This window comes from Drosophila rhopaloa, unplaced genomic scaffold, assembly GCF_018152115.1.
Source record: "Drosophila rhopaloa isolate 14029-0021.01 unplaced genomic scaffold, ASM1815211v1 contig_2, whole genome shotgun sequence".
Classification (NCBI taxonomy): domain Eukaryota; kingdom Metazoa; phylum Arthropoda; class Insecta; order Diptera; family Drosophilidae; genus Drosophila; species Drosophila rhopaloa.
The window spans coordinates 15,762,058-15,781,832 of record NW_025335083.1 but is presented as its reverse complement, the minus strand read 5'-3'; the positions used below and the strand labels follow the sequence as shown (position 1 = coordinate 15,781,832).

Below are 19,775 nucleotides of genomic sequence, written 5' to 3'. Positions count from 1 at the left end.
ATTAATAATTGCAAGTGCGAGTGTGCGGCGATCAAGGCAAACCGCCCCTGCTCCAGATCGAGTAGTACTCTCGATTTCAGTTCAGAGACCAGTTCGGAGGCAGTTTCCAAGCTGGCAACAAAGTTGTCCAGCTGCCGAGCAACAGCGTCTCGTTTCTGGAACGGCTTTGTCAACGCCCCTGCTGTAGCGCCGCGTTGAGGCCCCGGAATTGATTAATTACTGGCATCTATAATCGGCCATCGATCGAGATTGTTTTAATCCATTTAGCTGCTTAATATTTGCTGGACTTGAAGGCGTGGGAGTTGGGCAAAGGGTGGGGTCTCTAATGACGATCAAAAGGTGAGCCGATCCCCTGGTAATTGCGTAAGAATTATTTCCAATTATTCTTCTGAACTCAAAATCTTTTTGGGTACATTTTTGCGAGTTGCATTAAAAAACAAAAAAAAAAGTTTGCTTAAAACCTAAAACCTGACCACTTAAATAGCTATATCTAACGTTTTACTTACTCCTGTTTTAACAAATCGGCATCTGGGCCACTTAGCTTTTTGCAGACATTTATAGATTTGCCCGGTTTGAGATTTATTATTTACTTATTGGATATTTGGCTTAATCGAATGGGTTAGTAAAATATTTTAGTAATTCAAATGTTAAATTGTGTTAATTCAACGATTCAACAATTTTCCCAACTTAAATTCCGTTCTTTGTTTTGATAACATTTTTTATTCAAAAGAAACAAATTTCCATATGACAACAGTGGGGTGGATAAATATAGACCAGAGAATAAAGCGGAAAGCGATAGACTGGATAGGATTGACTTAGATTGTTGAAGAAATAAGAATCTCAAGAGTGAAAAGAACTAAAAAAAGCCAAAGAATGTGGTACAGATGCGAGTAGAATGGAGTCAAGATCGAAGTGGGGGTAACTCATGGCGTTTTCCAGTTGATTACCAGGTGCCTGGTGCGGGTTCCAGGTTCACGGAGGCGGCAGACTGCACATGTCCGGGCAGAGGAGCCACATGGACGGCTCCACGGGTCTTGGCCACATAGCTGGCCTCCGGAGCGGCGACGGCAACCACGGCGGGAGCATGGGCAGCCACCACGGCGGGAACGGGAGCGGCAACCACCGCTGGACCGGATTGGATGAGCACGGGTCCGGCCGGAGACAGGGCAACGGGAACGGCAGCGGGAACGCCAACGGGAACGGCCGATGCCTGAATGGCCACCGAACCGGCGACGGCGGGAGCTCCAATCACCACTCCTCCGTGGATGGAGGTCAGGAGCGGCACCACCGAACTGTTGACTCCATAGGCCAAAGCGAACAGGACTACGACAACGGCGAACTAGAAAAGTGAATTAGATTTAACTATATTAAAACATATTTTCAGTGTTCGTATTAAGAGCTTAATAGAATCATTTTCAACAGGCCCTTTTTTTATGTTTAAAATATAATGTGTTCATAAGTGGTTAATTTGTGAACAAACATCCCTTTCTTATTATTAAATAATTCCTCTCCTTTAGAAAAATATAAAGTGTCAATAAATAACAATTAAAATATAATTAAGACAAATTTTGATCTTTTAACTAGAGTTCATAGATAAAACCGTTATATAAATTTGTGTGAACATTTTACATACTTTTAAAAAACCTTTAATAAAGATTTTTAATTATTTAAAGTGTTAGAAATCATGATTAGAATAATTTTGTTTTTTACTATATAAAAGGGAGGCTTGTTTAAATAAATTGAACTTTTCTTTGATTCCTTCTATTATTTAAAAAAATACAAGATTTAAGTATTTTTGTTAAATTTTGAACAAGAACTGGCTTAAGTTCTGTTACCACTCAGCTAATTAGGCCAGCTATCCGTTGTCCCTTAAATCTCACCTTCATGTTGGCTTCTGTGATCTCAGTGACGCTTAAAACGAAACTAACTGACATCTGCCCGTTGCCCCAGAGCTTTTATAGCTCCGATCTATAATTCCATTTAGCATATAAGGCCAGTTCTCTGATCGGACAGCCATGTGTATGTTTGCTGCACAAATGCGGAAACTGGCCCAGAGAACAAACCACATAATACCCCCAGCCCCTTGACCTTCCTGAATCAATAACTATATCTACAGCCCATTGACAACAATTCAAGTGCGCGGCAATTAGCCACGTTGGTTGACAAGACGAAAAACAAGACTGGTCGCATTTGCTTCGGTCAATCCATAACCATGACTTCAATCTATATAATTCAGAGTGAGGCTGTTTCTCGGGTGCCCCTAACAACAATGGATAGGCAAATTACAAGGCACCACAGAACCACTGTACCAACTTCGCCCCACACACATTCTGCACCACTGGCTGTCCATTAAAATTTCATCAGCAGAACGTAATTATATTCACTTCGGTAAGCTTGCCCTGAAATTATTATGCCCGACGCCAGTTCTCGACAGATTGATCCATTTTGGTCGCCGACTCTCGATTTCTCAACTTCATTTGAATATCACTATGCAGCCAACGCAGTCCAATGATGCGATATAAGTGGTCCAATGGTAGCAATACCTCAACAAACCAGAAACTATTAATACAAATTATAAAACCATATGACACGTTGAATTTTTCTTCTTATTTTTATTGTTATATTAAAAATAAATTTTTTGTATACAAAGGAAGTCAGTATACTAAAATAATGCTAAGGAGTTTTAATGGATTAACTATAATAAATTTTATTTAGATGGAATATGATTTGAGTGTAGAGTATTTTTCGAAAACCTATATGGACTTAATAACAAATCCATTATTGAATTAAATTGATCTACTTTCGCTTTCTAGTCGGGAAGCAAGTATTCAATTTACTTACAACTGTTATCTAATAAATTCTAAATGAATTGAATATTATTAACAGTTATTGAAAATTAAAAAAATCTTTTTATTTTTCTTTTTATTTTAACTGTACATTTTCCTAACCATTTTAAAATATTTCAACATAATTCACTTTTATTCAACAGTCATAACATCTTGTCAAAACAAAATCTTCAGTCAGTCTACACAACAAAGTTATCCTATCTCAGACAAGAACAATTTATATTTTCAAGGTTTTTACTTCAGGAGGAGATATCGACTTGAAAAGCAGGATCACGTTAAATTCTACTTAGGAAGGATTCGGTCGAGTTGAAATGGCTCGCCTGGTGTTCACAGAGAAAGATCACAATGCCTACGATCCCAAGAAATACAAGGTAAGGGCCGATCACTTTAAATAACATTAAACAGAAGTTTTAAATTATTTACTAATCCAAAGGTGGTCCACAAAAACCACTGGAGGCAGGTTAGCCTTCTACTACAACCTTCGAACAAGAAATGGTGGGAGGATCCCGATGTCATTGTTGCGTGAGTAGAGAACATTGAATGCCAAGAGACCAACTAAGTGGGCGGTGGGTGGTGGGGAAGTGGCCGTGGAGGGCACACGTGTGTCAGAACTTATTGCCGTCAAGTGTTTTTTCGTTCTTATGGGCACACAGGGAGAAAGCAGGGAGAACTTTTCGCAGGTTGCAATTTGGATAAATTTTTTTTTTCATTTAAGCAAATGAAATACAGTTATTAATTTATTTATTAATTATTTAAGAAAAGTACTACTAGAAATTTATTTCTATCACACTTACTAATTTTTTTTATAACATTTCTGATCAGAATACTCTTTAATTATGATATAATAATAATCTTAAATATTAAAGAATTATATATTTTACATTATACAAATAAACACAACTTTGGAACTATTGCAGCTTTTGCCATGTGTATTTTAGTTGCCTGATTGTTGGTTCGGTGACTCTGACACCGATTGGCGCCAATGCAGCCGCTGGTTTTCAATTAAGATTCTTTGCCACAGCCACAGCCATAATATTTTATTGCATCCATCAAATTGTCAGCCTTACACATAAAGTATGCCCTACCACACCCTGAAATATTTCCATGGCAATTAAATCCGCGATGGGGAAACATTCGCACTCAATTGCATCACATCGTCTGATAAGATTATATATCGCTAACCCATCCTTCTGCCCAAAACTTGTCCAAAAATCTTTCTCGGGTTGCGCGGGTGGTGCTAATTTCCGGGCCACGTTCAGTCACGCGATGCTAACGAAGCCTTTGATAGATGGCTCAACTTCTCGAATGCAAATGAACACCCAAGAAAGAATGGGGAGCAAGTGCAGCCATCAGCTGTCGGCGAAACTTTGCCAAGTAATTGGGGAACAAGAGTGATAGAAACGGGAAATTGGCTTGGTTATTCTCACTGGGTCGGCGGAGCACTCAAGTTTCGCGGGTTGTCTTTTTTGGGCGGATAAGTCATGAATTGTTTGCCCTCAAGGTTAAGATCCTTGCTTAAGTGAAAATTCAAACTAAGGGAACGAAAACTTTTACCTAAGCTGTTGCCATTAGATAACTTTAACCGTGTATTTAATGTATTTGGGTAAAATGCAAAAATGCATTTATGACATGGACTTTTCGGAATGAAAACCATATTTAATTACGTAAATATTTGTTACTTTAAAATTGATTAAAAATAAAAATAAGTATGACAAATTTTTTATTGTCATACTTGTTCTTTTTGATCCGGCCATTACAAATTTTGTAAGATTTCTTTATACCATGGGAAACGCTTATGGACTTATTTTTCAACTGGACAATAATGTTTTTCTCAAGTTCATAAATCGTCTTTTTACATAACATTTGTCCTTCTGAAGAAATTAATCCAAAACTGAATTTTTCTTCAAAGAAGAAAGGAAGCAAACTTCCACAAACCGAAAATGAATATACTCTTGACGCTCTTACAAAACTGAAATATTCCTATATTTCGATTTTGATGCTAAAAAACAATGAACAATGATTTTCCGATAAATTTGTATATAATTCCAATGGCAGCTATATGATACAGTCGCCGGTTTTTTTAAAGTATTCGTATTTTCAAATCAGTTTTATAAATAAGCCACACTTTGTTATTTTAAAGAGTCGTCGCTGACTGGATGGGGGACTTAAATTATACATTTTTTTTTATAATTAAGAAATTTGAATATTTTCCTTTATGTGGAAAATGGTTATGCGGCAAAAAAAGAAGTGAGAAAATATACATTATCCTGCCCTCCATTAGCACTCGCATTACTCAACTTTTGTCTGAGCTGCGTATCCACAATGAAGCCAGGTGCCAGGAAAAGAGCTCGAAAACAAACGCGAACGGGGTAATGAAAGAGGTATTTGGGAATGGGATATACTATACAGAATACACCGATGCAATGCCGACACTTTGCGTGTTCAATAAAAAGGAAAGCGGAAAACGGTGTCAGTGCGAGGACAACGAAGAAGGAAAGTACTTAAGCGGCGCGTCACTCAATCAGAATGATATTATTTTTAATGGCGCAAAATGGATACAATAAACAGCGAGTACGAACGCGTGGCTGCCACGCAACGGACACGCCGACGTTGATGGTAATCCCACCCAGAATCGTGTGCCATACAAAGTTCGGTTGTCGTAGGATGAGGACGAAGTTTTTAAACGGAATCGGAAACTTAATTACATTTCAATTTGGGCCTAAACAAACTGTTCCGCATATGTCACTCACAGCTGTGAAGTCTGATGCCGCCGTTATCGGTGTGGTGGGCGCCGTAGGAACTGTTGCACTATCCGAGTCCCGGGAATGGGCTCCTCCTCCGCCGGGCAAGCGATGTGCCACGGTGACTATGCTCCTGGCCCAAAGGATTGCACGCAACGCTCGCTGGTCAGTCGACAAGGAGCCTTCGTACAGTGCGAACAAGATGAACGTCTGGCAAACGTTGGAGTATCTTTCGGGTCTCAGCCTGCGTAAGAAGTACAACTACGAGGGCTTCGCGGACACCCAGAATGTGATCAGGACCCTTACGCCCTCCTGGCGGCGGGATAGCTTTGCTGAGAAGGCAAAGGCTGAGGAATTGGCGGGCGGAGCAGCCGCAACGACTGTAAAGTATCCCGAGGAGCGCTCCTCGAGTGTTCCCTTAATCGCTGTCACGGATCCTGGCATAAGTACCAGTTTCCAGAGCACCGACCACAATGTCGCCTTGGCCGACCGATCTGGAGCGAGAAGTCCGTCCGGTCATGGCAGAAAGCATCGCAGCCGGAAACGTAATGCTCCGAATTTGGATCCCGAGTACGCTCTGTCGCCGGAAGACCTTCAGGATTTGGTCAAGTGCAAGTAAGGCTAAAATAGGGTTTTGGCTTGTTCTACAATACTTAAAAGCTTAATTGATTTAAGTTAAAACGCTTAATAACATATCAAACAAGTTTATTTTAAAATAAAAATGTAATATTCTATATATCGAATAATAAGCGTATATATGGCCATGTTGATTTTCCAATGCAAATAAGAAAAAAATATACAAATTCTTAATTTATTTTAACTTTTTTTTAAACCTATCAATTTTTATGTCAACAAAATTTTGCTAGTAATTAATATTATTCTTCTTTTTTATTATTCTTCTTAAAAACTTTAAAGCTACCCAATAGGTTTTTCTAAGTGTAGCTACTAAAAAAGCTTTATAGAAAGCTTAGCAGAAACATCAACCAATATGAGTAATGATGAAAAGCATTTCTATGTGCATTATTTGCATTTTATAAAAATGTAATGTTAAGTGCTTATTTTAAATGCAATATTTTAGTATTTCACAAATAAAGAATTATTTTCTGGACTTAGGGGTCAAATTAAGCTGTATCCAAAAGAAACCTGCTCAAATTGTGGTTGACAAGTAGTGGATAAATTGGAAGAGGAAGTGGGAGTTTATTAAAAAAATAATTTGTTACCCGTATTCTGGAAGAATAAATAGCCATTTAGGAAATAATATTCAAAGCTGACGAAGAAAACTATCAATTGAAAGTGAATTTTCTGTTTTCAACAAGGAATCAGAATAGCAACGAGTAATCCAAGTTATTCGTCGGGCTTCTAAGAGCACCTTTCGCGATGTCGGAAGACGTTGCAATTAAAGTTAGCGAAGGCCTTGAGGCAAACCGGAAATAAAAAGACTTGCTGACGAGTTCCGAATGTGACTGACATCAGTGCTGCCCTTACTTAGATATTAATAAATTCCAGTAGAAATTTTATATATTATTCAACATTTATTAAATAACTAATTTTGTTCATATTTTGGTTTAAGATCAAAAAAGGTTTTATAAATATCCAGTTATTATAATTATTTAAAATATATATATTTTTTTATGATATTGGAATATTTTTTTATGATAGGCTTTTCTCATGAAACTCAAGTTATCGCAAGCTTAATTTCTTGAATTTCTTAATTGGCAAACCAAATATACTTAACCACCAGTTTGTTCATGCCTGTTTTGATTATTAATTCCCATTTTATAAATAAGAATGGTCTCTCAAAAGGGAGCAGCACTGGCTAGCATATAGTTAAAGTGCCGCGGGTACCACCAATCAGGCAATATAGAAATCTCAAATGGCTTAGCCACCAAACAATAGAACACCCCAACCGGGTGACTCCAACTCGAGACAAAGTGTTTGCTCAATTTCGCTCCAAGTCGATTAGAGGAAATTATTGTATGTCTCGTTGGCATGAAACGCGGCCATAAAGCAAAATTGTTATCTGGTTTCACGGTAATGTGAAACTGCCTTCCACCACCTCAAAAAGCCAACCCCTCATCCACTCCACCTTTCGGAACCCTTCCCTATTCCAACGAATAGTTCGCCATTCCCTTGCGAAAAACTTGCTTAAACAAAGAGTCATGGAAAAAGGAGATCTAAGGGTGAAATAAACACCGACAGTTGTTGGCCATAAACAAAGTCTAAATGAAATGGTTTTCTAATCCCTCTCACCTCCCAGAAAAAATACCTTTGTGTTTTTTTTAAATTCCATGCTCTGAATGCCAATGCAAAACAATTATTTATTTGGTCAAGAACAAAAACAGAAAGCCAATATCAATTTCTTTCGCAGCCGAAAGTCACTGCAGTCGCAGGTAGTCTGTCCAAATTGATCGGAAACTGTAACACTTGTTAAATTTATAGATGATCATGCGTGAGGAACTCATTGGTGGTTCCGTCGTCTCTAATTATCGGCTTTGAATATTATTTGAATATTAAATGAAAAATTAAAAAAAAAAGATGGTGAACAATTTATGTAAGGCCATTAAGGAACGTATGGGCATTGCAGCACACAGTAAAGCCTGCTTTAGGCGACTTTTCGAATTTCAGCGGACAAACTACTTCATAACAGAATTGATTATAGGTTCTGTCTGGCAGTTCAATATTATTGTTGTAGGTAAGGAACACAATGCTCTGAGTACCAGTCCCGTCCGGCTTGCTTTTTGTTATATTCTTGTATATCCACGCGGGCACTGGGTTTTTTGCGGGTTCAAGAAGAGTGGCAAATTTGTACTCGTTTTTCAGTGTTGATTTTAGTTTTAGAGTTCCAAAGGCCCCCGTGCGAATAATCAGTCCGTTTTTGTCCAATGGCAGATTATGCACCCATTTCTCAATTTTGTACCAATTTCCTTCGTTTATACTGGCGAACTGAGGCACAACATTTACCAACTTAAACGTCGATCTAATTTGATCCTCAAAAAGAAAATTCATTGCAGTGGCTAAGTGTCCTCGATTAATAACCAAACCTGTTTTGGGTATGTAGGACTGCCTAACTCCAAAGACTTTTACAAATCTGTTGTATATATTATTTTGGAAAAACGAATATGCATCATTCGCCGACATTACTGGAGCCGGCGCAAACATTAAGTCTGTGGGACGTGGGAGATCTGAAATAATATAATATGTATATTTTGTACCTTCTACATTTCATATACTCACGAATTTTCTGGGGGTATACTCTTGCCTGTGTGAAAATGGCTCTCAAAGTCTTAGTATCATAGCACGCATCATATAACGTGAGAAATTTTCCGTTTATTTTATGTCCAATGGAATACATTGTTTCCTTACAATCGGCATAAACCTTCTTATCACCATTGTACCGTATGACCGTGCTTTCAGGAAGTGTTTCAATGCACCGAATGGGCAACTGAGGTTGAAAGATGAATCTTCCCTTATCTTTTTGCATTTGATTGAATGGGTTTCTTCGCCACCACAATGCATTGTTAAGCTTACGTCCTCCTTCACAATTGGTGATAGTTGCAACTTAAGATTACCTTTATAATCATGGTATGTGAAGGCACCATTAGAGCCATATAGTTCTTTGAAAGTAAATTGGCATTGTCCCCGAACTTGGTTCACTAATAACAGAATACAAAAATTAATTATTAGTTATATTTTATTTTTCAACAAAAACTCACCAAGAAGAGAGGCAAATAAAATCAAATAGTTCGTGCCCATCGTCAGGCTTTTTACAAACTGAACGATCTAGACTCCCCTGTGCCTTTTTTATACTTTACCGACTATGTTCCGAAATGGTTATTTACCTCGACTACAAGACTTCCCTTTTATAGCTTTTAATAAAGTTAAATTACACAGTAAAGAACTGCTGTCGCTACACACACGTCGACTAGTATTGTAGTGCAAATCGCTCTAACAAATAAAATGCGTGCTTGTCATAATATAATGAGATATTTTTATACGAACATTTATAAAAAAAACATTTAATTTTAGGATCAAGCTGATCAGTTGTTGGATAAGCTTGTTGTCAGTGTAAGAACACATAATCTAAAATACTCGGAACGCGGATCGGGAATTAACGGAGAGGTCTTTTGTTACCCAATTAATCATTATTTATATTCAAGCCGAAAGATCATGTTCTTATTTTAAATGTTTACCGGGAATTTATTTGTGCGAATTTGCTTGGCATTCAGGCTTTAAAATAATTTGCGTTTATGATTAACCTTCTTAACCTCATATAATTTAGTTATTGTAGATATAGTTAAATCAGCCCTTAAAAAATAAAATCCCCTACCTCTTCTAAGTCCCCTGAAAATCTTGTGGCACGGCTCGTTCAAAACTTGTTGATACAACACTACGTCGTAAACTTTGTCAAAATATTGACATTGGTGTCATGTCATTACGGCTAACATTAAAAGCTTTAACATGCGATGGGTGAACTGAAACAGGAAACAGACTTGAAACCCGATTCGTATTCAGAATCGGAATGGGGGTTCTGGTGGCAACGCGATATCGTGAGACGTTTGGGAGCAAAAGTGAAAGTGGGTTGGCTTACATTCTCCCACGTGCCACTCGACGCCACACACACGTGTGTGTCAACAACAAAACACGAGGAGCGGCAGCCCAAGGAATCGAGTCCTGTGAAAAGGGCGCCACATTCGCCGGCCGCCTTTGTCGAGTTCGGGTGAAAGTTCCGCAGGTTGCGTTCCCGCTCGAATCGGTGCGAAAATGAGGGACTAAAGTGAACACCTGCTGGATCACACACCTGTCATGGCTGGAAAACCTTCGAAAGGGAGGAAAGCGAAAAAAGCAGTGCCAATGATGAAGATCAGCATCGAGGAGGACTTCCTCGTCGATTTTGTTCAGTGCACTCTGGAGCCGGAGGAGAGGTAAAAAAGGCCAACTAGAATCAAGTAATAGTTTAGTATAGTATGTGTTCAATAATAATATTACATTTTTTTTTATAACTGAAATTTAAATTGTTCACAATTTATCTCAATTAAGAAAGTAAGTTTTATCACTTTATAGTAAAAAGAAAATATCCTGCCAATTTCTGTTATTTGTTTTATTATAATTTTAATTATAAATAAACTAAAAAATTTTTTGTACCATTTAATGCAACCAATTAATAGTCAATCGTAAATATTTTATATTTTGGTAACTATTGTTTGACGGGATTCGAATGACATTTCAATATTCCGCTGCAGCACTCGCACTTCGGAAATATTTATTTCCCCTGCTACGTGTTGCAATTATCAATTTTAATGGCCAAATGGCAAAGGACATAAATGTCATCTCTTCGGCAAATTTATGCACGTCCATGGCATTAATTAGCGTTGCATACTGGCAGAAGCCCATAGTCCTGTTCCTCGCTCTGCTACCCCCATATCCTTCGCTCTGGTCTTATAGTTCGCCTTCAAAAGGCGATGACAGCGAACGGCAAGGCTGTAAACTAATATGATTCTATGCTTCGCTGAGAAATGCCGCTAATTAAGTCATAAATGTAATCAATGGGACCTTTCCTTTCTGACACATTATTCCAACGACTGTGGGGTAGTGGAGAAAGGGAGGCTAAATGGAAAGCCTCCTTATGTTTGTAGTTTTAAATGTTTGGTTGTTTTAGCTTTGTTAAAACAGTCAAAGAAAAATACTTTCAAAACTGTCTCCAAAAAATATTTAACGAATGATTAATATTTAATAAAGATATTTTCAAGTCACACCCTATTCTTAGTCACTCAATTAAATATTTCAAATATGCATTGCTTGTCTATTAAATTCTTCTGTATTAAAACTTTTTTTTGCTTTAATCATTCCTTCATTTAAAAAACTCATATAAAAATTCAGTTAATTTTCTGATCACAAATTTCCACATATGATTGGCTTCTGTATTTTTGTAATATTTTTTATACCGTATGGATCTGAATATACATACATATATACATTAAAACTTTTTCACAGCCAGCACTTACTACTAAAGTAAAAACAAATACTATCACAAAAAAAGAATAGCCCGTTTTTAATGCGTTATTGAGCTGAATAGTGCCACAAATGGGTAACGGCAATCGGATATGCGTTAACCCACTCAAGGCCCACGCACTCCCCTGCAAATGGGTTAATGCCAGCGGGACTGCCAGGTGGGTGGAGCCGTAAATCATGACCAACCTGAACAGTCGTGACAGCGGCGGATGCGACCGTTGCAAATGTCACCGGAGTTGCACTCGGAAAGTTTCGCGGAAGTTGCAATAAAAAGATTTCAACTATCGCAGGAACTATCACGAACGAAAGGGTTTGCTTGTTTATGGAGGCGACCGGGTCATAAATCGGGACTCGCAAATGGGGGATTTTCTAGGGCACAGACATGACAGATTGCTTTCTTACCACAGTCCCTTGGCCACCAGAGCGTATACGTAATTTATGCATGTAGCATGTGACATGAGCTGGGTTATTGATACGACGAAAACACCCATTCATGTCCTGAAATTTCATTATCAATGTCAATGCCAACAAGGGAGGAATCATACTTTCTTCACCTTCCTGCGATTGGAAATTGATTGAATTGAACTTTGATGACTTTGAACTATTGCAAGTTACGTTTTTGGTGGAGACATCAAAGACAACATTGTATTATCCGTTAAAAATGTTTTACGTGCGATAGATTGAGCGATTTTTGATTGAGTGCTTGACGAGGAGACATAGCGTTCTTGGCTCTGATCCAAAAGCCCAAGGAAAAACCACAGTCAGGCAATCTCTATAAACTAACCCATCTAATTGTCAACTAAACGACAAGCATTAACTAGAGCTGACTAATCCCCCCCATGGCATTCTGAATACACATGGCACGAGTACGGGTTTATGTTTGTTAGATGAGTACACAAGTCTCATGACCTGCCTGCATTAAGTTGCTTTATAGCATGTAGAAATAAAATACCTATTTACCATATAGAACCGCAAAAAAGAAGAACGAATGAAAGACCATGTGAGCCATTGCTAAAAAGCCTAGCGAAATTCTGAAAGTCTGACGAGCCGAGACAGTCTTCCCCCGCTATTCCCACCGCTCATCTATAGCTCTAGGCAGCCCAACTCCCCCCACCAGCCCTTCCCTTCACTGCGGTACCCACTCTGCTCTGCATGTCTAAAATTACGCTAAATTTTGGGGGTGCTGGAGGGTAAGGTTTATATGGTTGTTGTTAGTCTTCTTGGCTGGTGTGCATATCACGTGAAAAATATAAGGCAAAGTTGGGAGAACAGTGGAATGATAGTTAGCCAAATTAAAAATAAAATATTTTCTTTATGACAAAAGAATTCTTGACAAACTAATGCATATTTTCACCTATGCTATCAAAAATATAACCCCGTTTCGTATGACTAAATTATAAGCACTAAAAACAACATTTTGAAATATTATATATATATATTTTTTAATTGGCTAAATTAACGGCAATGTGAGCTAAGTTAGAAATTGCTTAAGTCATAACCTAATCTCAAAAATTACGGAATTTAAATATTTTATGTAAATATTTATGATAGAATGTATTATCATTTTTGCAAACATTAAATTGTCACTAATTGAAGTTGAAATAAAAAGTATTAAATTGCATCTTTCAACCAAAATTTACTGTAAAACTTAAGCAAGAAAAGTTGGTTCGCTCTTAGTTTTGGAATAGCTTTTTCAAATCTCTTAAAATTAAAATATTGTAATACTTTAATTTGGCCCATTGTAATCGAAGTGGTGTGCGGAACCTGGAGAAGTCAGAGAATGAACTCCTTGTCCTTGTGTTGTCGGTTTCGGGTGTTTGGCAACCAAAATAAAATACTGGCGGCAGTTGGCAAACGCAGCGAGTGAAAAGCGCTATAGTAACAGGCCGAGAATGTGGCCCGACCTCATTCGTTACCAACAGTTACAAGCGCTAAAACGCCTTCAGCGGACGACCCATGTGGGATTTTCCCACCTAGGTGTGGGTAAGTGGGGTGGCGAAGGTTGAGCCCGTAATTAAGCGTAGAATTTATTGACTTACATTTGGATGGGTCATTAACATTGACTTTTCCCCCATTTCTTCCTTTCATTATAATAGTATACGTTTTTTTTCAAAAATCCTGCTTGCCGTTCACTTTTCATTTTCAGTTTTAATTTGCCGCGCATTAGCGCCCGCCTGGAGCGTCTAATGGGCACCAATGTGGTCAAGCTGACGGACCGCGCCTACATGAAGGAGCTGCGCGAAAGGATCGACGAGGATTACCGCAAACAGCTTCTGTCCCGCATTCGCGCCCGGGAGGTAAGTAAGCCCAAAATACGGGCACCCCAATTAGCCCCTGACAAAAAAAACCAGACACAAATGTGACCAATTTGTTTGGCTGGTAATTCAATTTTTATAAAGTTTAGAGAGGGAAAAATATGAGACGAAAGTCCTAAACAAATTTGTGGCCAGGGAGAGTCACGTACAACAACAATGGCCGAGGGTGATAACGGGTTGTATTGGTTTTCTTTAGGAAATATTTAAGAAATTCCTTATTAAACATAATTGCAAATAAAGATTGGTTTTTTAGCCAAACATTTTTAATAAAATGCTTAAGGACCACACTTGAATTTAAATTAACTGTGAGCATTCAATAGTTTTATTTGTATATCAACATAAATTTGTCAATCTATAGAAATTCAAATAATATAATATAATCTTTGATTGTATAAAATTTATATTATACATATTAACAGGGAAGAAAGGTGTGCGGTAAAAGGATTGAGCATTTCATAGGAATATTTATACCTCTTTTTCTTTCCCAGCTGCAAATAAATACCATTGCTATAGTATCCGGTATCTCATAGTCTAAAGCTGTGTATTTTATCTCTTCGCTTGTTTATTGGCTGCGATTTTTTTTTCATGCTACCCTTTTCAAGTTTCCCTTTTCACGGGAGCGCAGCGAAAGTGTCCCAAAGTTTTTCAATGACGCCGACACCGCCTACTTATTCTCTGTTTTCCAGGGGGCCCAGCCAAAGCACAAACAATTGAATCCAATGAGCCTCCGACATGAAAATGGCAAATCCAAGCCGTCAAAGTAATAAAAATTAGACCAGAAACAGAGGGAAGTTCGGGGAGGAAGATAGCAAAAGTTGCCTTTTATGTCTGTGAGACATGCGAGGGGCCAAAACTATGAAGTACAGAGTGCTTCACTGCGGATACGGATACTTAGAGATCTGTCTGTCCGACATGTCCTTAAATGCAATTGCAGTTGACTGAAGTTTGAAATGAGAAAAGGGACAATGGGATAACTGTCTTGACGCTTCCGATTGCATTTCCATCAATTGCTGCGCAATGCGGCAAAAAAAAGAGCAGTTGAAAGGTGGAAAAAGTGTTGTTGGGGTTGGAAAATTGATAACTTGAAAACAATGCAACAAAAACTTCGCCTGAGCACCAAAAAAAATGTATAAGCCACTAAGAGGCTTTACGCCACCCACATTTCTCCAGACTTACCTTTTATATTAACCGCAGAACAGCCGTTAATAAAGTTCCAACATTTTCATCGGCATCGGCTTTTTCTGTCATCAAAAGACTTTATTAGATAATAAAACTAACAGTGTGGCACTTAATAAATTTAATGTGGTCTAATTAAATTTGTCCATCTGGAAAAATTAATGGTATACTTTTGATTTTGATGGAAAAACGATGTGCCTACAACAGACTAGGAACTTGTGCAAATATTTTTATTAGTAAATTATAAGTATTTTTTTAACATATTGTATAATGAATATTTAATACAGCAACTGTATTTAAAATTTGTAGAGTTAATTAAGATTAAGCTTTCCGTTTTTACTTCGAAGTAACTCCAAAAATATAAGAAAATTCTAAAAATAATGTTTTTTGCAGTTAAAGGAAGTGGAACGCGAACGTATGCTGATTATCGAGGGCAAGTCGGATGTGATACCAGACGAACTGGCCGACGATCCCATATTTATGGTCAACAAAGATGCCAACATGGAGATCCAGAAGGAGCGCTCCAAGGTGGGGTTAAATTTGTAAAACCGAACACCATTTAAATTATATTCTTTTCCCTTGAGCAGTTGAAAACCGCTCGAGAGAAGAATGCGGAGCGTTTGAAGCTGCAGGGCGTGAAATGGGAGCGGGAACGGCTCCAACACGCCGCCAAAGAAGCCGAACTGCTGGCCAAGAAACGTGAGCGGCACCGCCAGCAGAAATTGTTGGTGGAACAGTACAGGACGGAGGACGCCGAAAGGGGAATGGACCTGCTGCGGTAAGTCACTTAAAGTCCGCCGCCATTTAACGTTGGCAAAATTAAAAATGAACAGAAGGAGGAACAGGAACAATAACGTTACATTATTCCACGTTGACGCTCGACGCCTTCTGGGAAGCTTTTTATCCCCACCAAGTTGTGAAAAAAAGCGGGCTAAGATGCATGTATTGTAAAAAGATGAACCCACTGGCTTAAACGGCCTTCGTTGGGGGTGGGAAAGTGGGGGGCTGACGGCGAATCGTAGGCCAAGGCTGCATGCTCTTAGTTCCAAGAAAAGATTAGTTTACATAAAGGAAAATTTCTTTAAATTTTAAGAAAAAAAGAAGCCTACATACAGCGCTATTCGAAATTCTATTTAAATGTTAATATAAATGTTAATATTGTATATTGTACAGTATAGCTGAAGAATTCTGGTCCGATTTGGCTCATTTGTTGAGTATTTCTAGCTTAACATAAAATCCTTAAAAGTATATTAAGTTTTACATTTTACGTTTTAAAATTATTTATATTAATACATTGATATATGCAAATTTTGTATATGATTATTCCAATTTTCATTGGCTAATTGAACAAAAATCGTTGTTTTAATTTTGCTTTAGTAATACATCCTAATTTTATCAGGCGATTCCTAATAAATATTATCTGCTTCATTCTCATATTACCATAAACATTTATAAATATCGTAGTTGGATATTTTGGTAACCAATATAGCGTTTTATGCTGCAAATAAAAGTACCAAAATAACATTTTACTGATATATGTTTGATATTCGGTACATACCAAGGTTTATTTCGATACCTTTTTGACAAATCAGTCAGAATTAAGGTTTATGAGTTTATGGCACGTTTTTATAAAAATAACAATAATAAGCATATCAAACCCCTTTCGAAAAAGAGTATCGCAAAATGATGGTGAAACGTTTCGTTCCCAGTGCGCAATATTAAACGTGGTTCCTTTTTTCCCCATTAATATGCATGAGTTGAATGTTTAGTGAGTTCGCTTCAGAATGGAGGCTAATGAAAGGAAAACTCCCCCACTTTTACAGCATCGAAAACGAAGACTGGCGGGAGTGCGAAAAGAGCCTGAAGGAGTTCCTCGAACAGGAGCGTGCCAAAATGAAGGAGCGTTCCTTACGCATCTCCCAGCCCTTCTCATCCGATCCGCAGGATATACAGAATATAGTGAGGGCCAGGTAAGGATTATCTAAATATGTTACTCTTTTATTACAAGACACCAAATGTGTTATACCTCATTAGGCAAAAGTTCCGCGAAACCGAGCTGCGTATTCGCAACCAGCTGGAGGACAAACTGAAGGATGTAAAAATGGCGGTCACCACTCAACAGCTGACTGAACTCATCGAGGATGCCCATCGGTCCAGTGTGGAGTTAGTGCGAGAGACCTCGTTGGAGGACGACGAGCTCCAAGGCGAGGCACATTCCAGGTATCTGGACGACGTGACCGACGTCTCCGATGAGACGGTGATCAGCGAGGATGCCATCAGTCTGACCCTGGCCAAGCAGCAATACGCGGAGGAACTGGAGGCCGAGATGGAGGACGAGTTCAATCGAGGTCTGCTCATCTCCAAGCAGCAGTACGATCAGCTGCGCTTCGAGGATGAGAAGATCGTGGCGCTCAGGAATGCCAAGGTGAGCTTGAAAAATTAAGTTGTATTTTTGACGGTACTTAATATTGTTAAATGTATTTAAAACGAGTAGCTTTAAGCTACCCATGCATAAACATAATTGCCAAAAAAGTTTTGTTAAATCAAAATATACAAGTAACAATATTTTTATAACCAATTTGAATACTTAAAACAACATTTTTATCACAAGAAAGATTTACAAAAATGTTTTTGAAAAATAAGGTTGTTATAAAAATTTTAAGAATACTAAAAAATATTTAAATATAGGCGTTTAATCATATTTAATTTTTGTAATAGCTAAAAAGAAATATAAGTTCGATTTGCCGAAACTTGCTTTTGGTTTGCTTTGTTGTTATTAGATATATTTGTCCAAGATGTGTTTTTACAAATAAAACTTTAAATGTATTATTCTGCAAGTTCTATTATTATTTATCTATTGTTCGGTTTTTGAGTGTTTTTAATGTCTCTTATTTATCCCCTTTTCCTTTTTCCAGGACATTCGAGAGCTGTATCTGCTGGCTGAGGAGATCATCAACGGCGAGGTCTTTGAAGAGGCGCCAGAGGAGGTCGAGGAGGAAGCTGTGGGCGAAGAGCAGGAGCTCGAAATCACCTCAGTTCACGAGGAACCGGATGCAGCCAAAGCCTAATAATCGATAGGAGGTCCAGTTTTATTGTTCGAAGGACAACGGGAGACCGTTTCTCCTGCTGCTCCTCTTTTCGCGAGTTTACAAAGTTTGGCCAAATATTTCGCTTTTCTGCTGGAAATCAAAATATTTCACCAAATTGTGCAAAAATTAGTCAGGATATGGGGGCCTACAGTTTTTTGTCGACGCAATTGTTAATCATTGAATGAGGAAGTGGAATCGAAAAACGTCAGCGCCACTGTCACTCAATCTCAGCGCTTAGGTTGATAACTGTCAATGGGGTTTAATTAGAGCTGTAACGAGGTGATAGTGCCCGCATGACAATAATAATAAAGCGGCCGAAAAATCCAAAAACAAACGCGTGAGTCAATTGCACATTTCACTAGCCAACCGACAAGTATGCTACAAATATTTGCCCAGTGATACGGATTGGCGTACCGGAAAGATATGCGGGCGAAATAACGTTCTGAAAATCGATTTCGCAAAATAAAATAAAAATAATGTCACTTGTAGTATATTAAAGTAATATTACATTTTTATAATTTTTTGTTTTAAAGAAGAAGTTCAAAAATTAAATTAAATTGCGAACTATATCCGGGATAACAAAAAAATCTGTTTGATGGATACTTGTAAGTACATTCCAACAGAATTTCAACCGAAGAGATTTTTTATTTTTTTAAATTTAAGAGAATATGATTTAAGTAAGTTTAATTGTATTACATCGTTATAAAAATGATTTTGTGTTTTTAAATCAAACCTGAAAATATACAAAATAAGTTCCAGAACACATACCACAAATCTCGGCGTAATTAGCTGAGCTAATATGTTTATCAATTTGCTTGGCACGTCGGCAGCTTTGAGGGACGAGATTGCATATGCCAGGCCAGAAGGGCGTGACGCATGTGGTTGATTCGATGTCCATTGGGTGGGCGGGTGTACGCTGGTCTGATGCAACGTGAGGCGCACAAACCGCTTACGAAGAAGGGAAAAGGAATGGCAAAATGTTCCAGAGACCGCTAAAAATAGACTTGGCCAAAAATATGACTTTCGCTATATGTAGGAGGGGGTTTCCTGTTTCACCCGCCCTCCCTAACCTTGAGCACTTAAACTTTTCAGCGGGCTATTATTGGTTTTCTTAGGGTAAGTGTCATCCTTAGTTGCCCCAGGCGATTGGAAATAAAACCCTATATATGCTTATTTTCCTGGGCCGCCTTTTAGGCCAAAACAACACACACACACACCCACTCTCGAAACAATAACGAAAACATCGAGGGATCGCTTGGATTGTACTCCATTACTCACAGCAATTTCACTGTGAAGTGTCATCTTTTTTTAAAGGCCTGGGGGCTGCGACGGTTGTTGACATCTGACTGTCTGACCTGACCCCTCGATTCCTGCTCTTCGATTGCAGTATTGCGATGGGTTTATAGTTGGGCGCGAAGTCAAGAAAAGGTGTACTCAACTCAGACGATTGAGTGAGGAAATAAATATTGGAATTCAAACTGGAGGAGGATAAGAATTTATGTTTACAAAACGTCATAAATTAATTTTACTATATAACTATTAATAAATAAATAAAGAACTTTGATTTCATTACCATACACCAGACTACCAATCTAGGTA

At 38.2% G+C, this 19,775-nt stretch overlaps 2 protein-coding genes across 4 annotated transcripts; one reads left to right on the top strand and one right to left on the bottom strand.

Annotated features, from left to right (window-relative positions):
* Nucleotides 1-700: 700 nt before the first annotated feature.
* Nucleotides 701-1,934, bottom strand: LOC108047463 (adult cuticle protein 1). Its single transcript, XM_017127655.2, has 2 exons — nt 1,881-1,934; nt 701-1,339 (listed from the first exon to the last, which is right to left on the bottom strand). Exons 1-2 carry the CDS (start codon nt 1,932-1,934, stop codon nt 944-946), a joined length of 450 nt encoding a protein of 149 aa, XP_016983144.2. The 3' UTR covers nt 701-943.
* A 1,073-nt stretch (nt 1,935-3,007) lies between these two features.
* LOC108047465 (probable DNA double-strand break repair Rad50 ATPase) lies at nt 3,008-18,510 on the top strand. Of its 3 annotated transcripts, XM_017127658.2 has the most exons (8): nt 3,008-3,217; nt 3,280-3,368; nt 13,743-13,893; nt 15,481-15,615; nt 15,675-15,865; nt 16,911-17,057; nt 17,122-17,512; nt 18,003-18,510. In XM_017127658.2, the coding sequence occupies exons 1-8, from the start codon at nt 3,158-3,160 to the stop codon at nt 18,153-18,155; spliced, it is 1,317 nt and encodes a 438-aa protein (XP_016983147.1). In that variant the 5' UTR covers nt 3,008-3,157; the 3' UTR covers nt 18,156-18,510. The 3 variants fall into 3 exon arrangements, with proteins under 3 accessions (XP_016983147.1, XP_016983146.1, XP_016983149.1); XM_017127657.2 differs by lacking the exons at nt 3,008-3,217; nt 3,280-3,368 and adding an exon at nt 5,586-6,202; XM_017127660.2 differs by lacking the exons at nt 3,008-3,217; nt 3,280-3,368 and adding an exon at nt 13,564-13,579.
* Nucleotides 18,511-19,775: the final 1,265 nt, after the last annotated feature.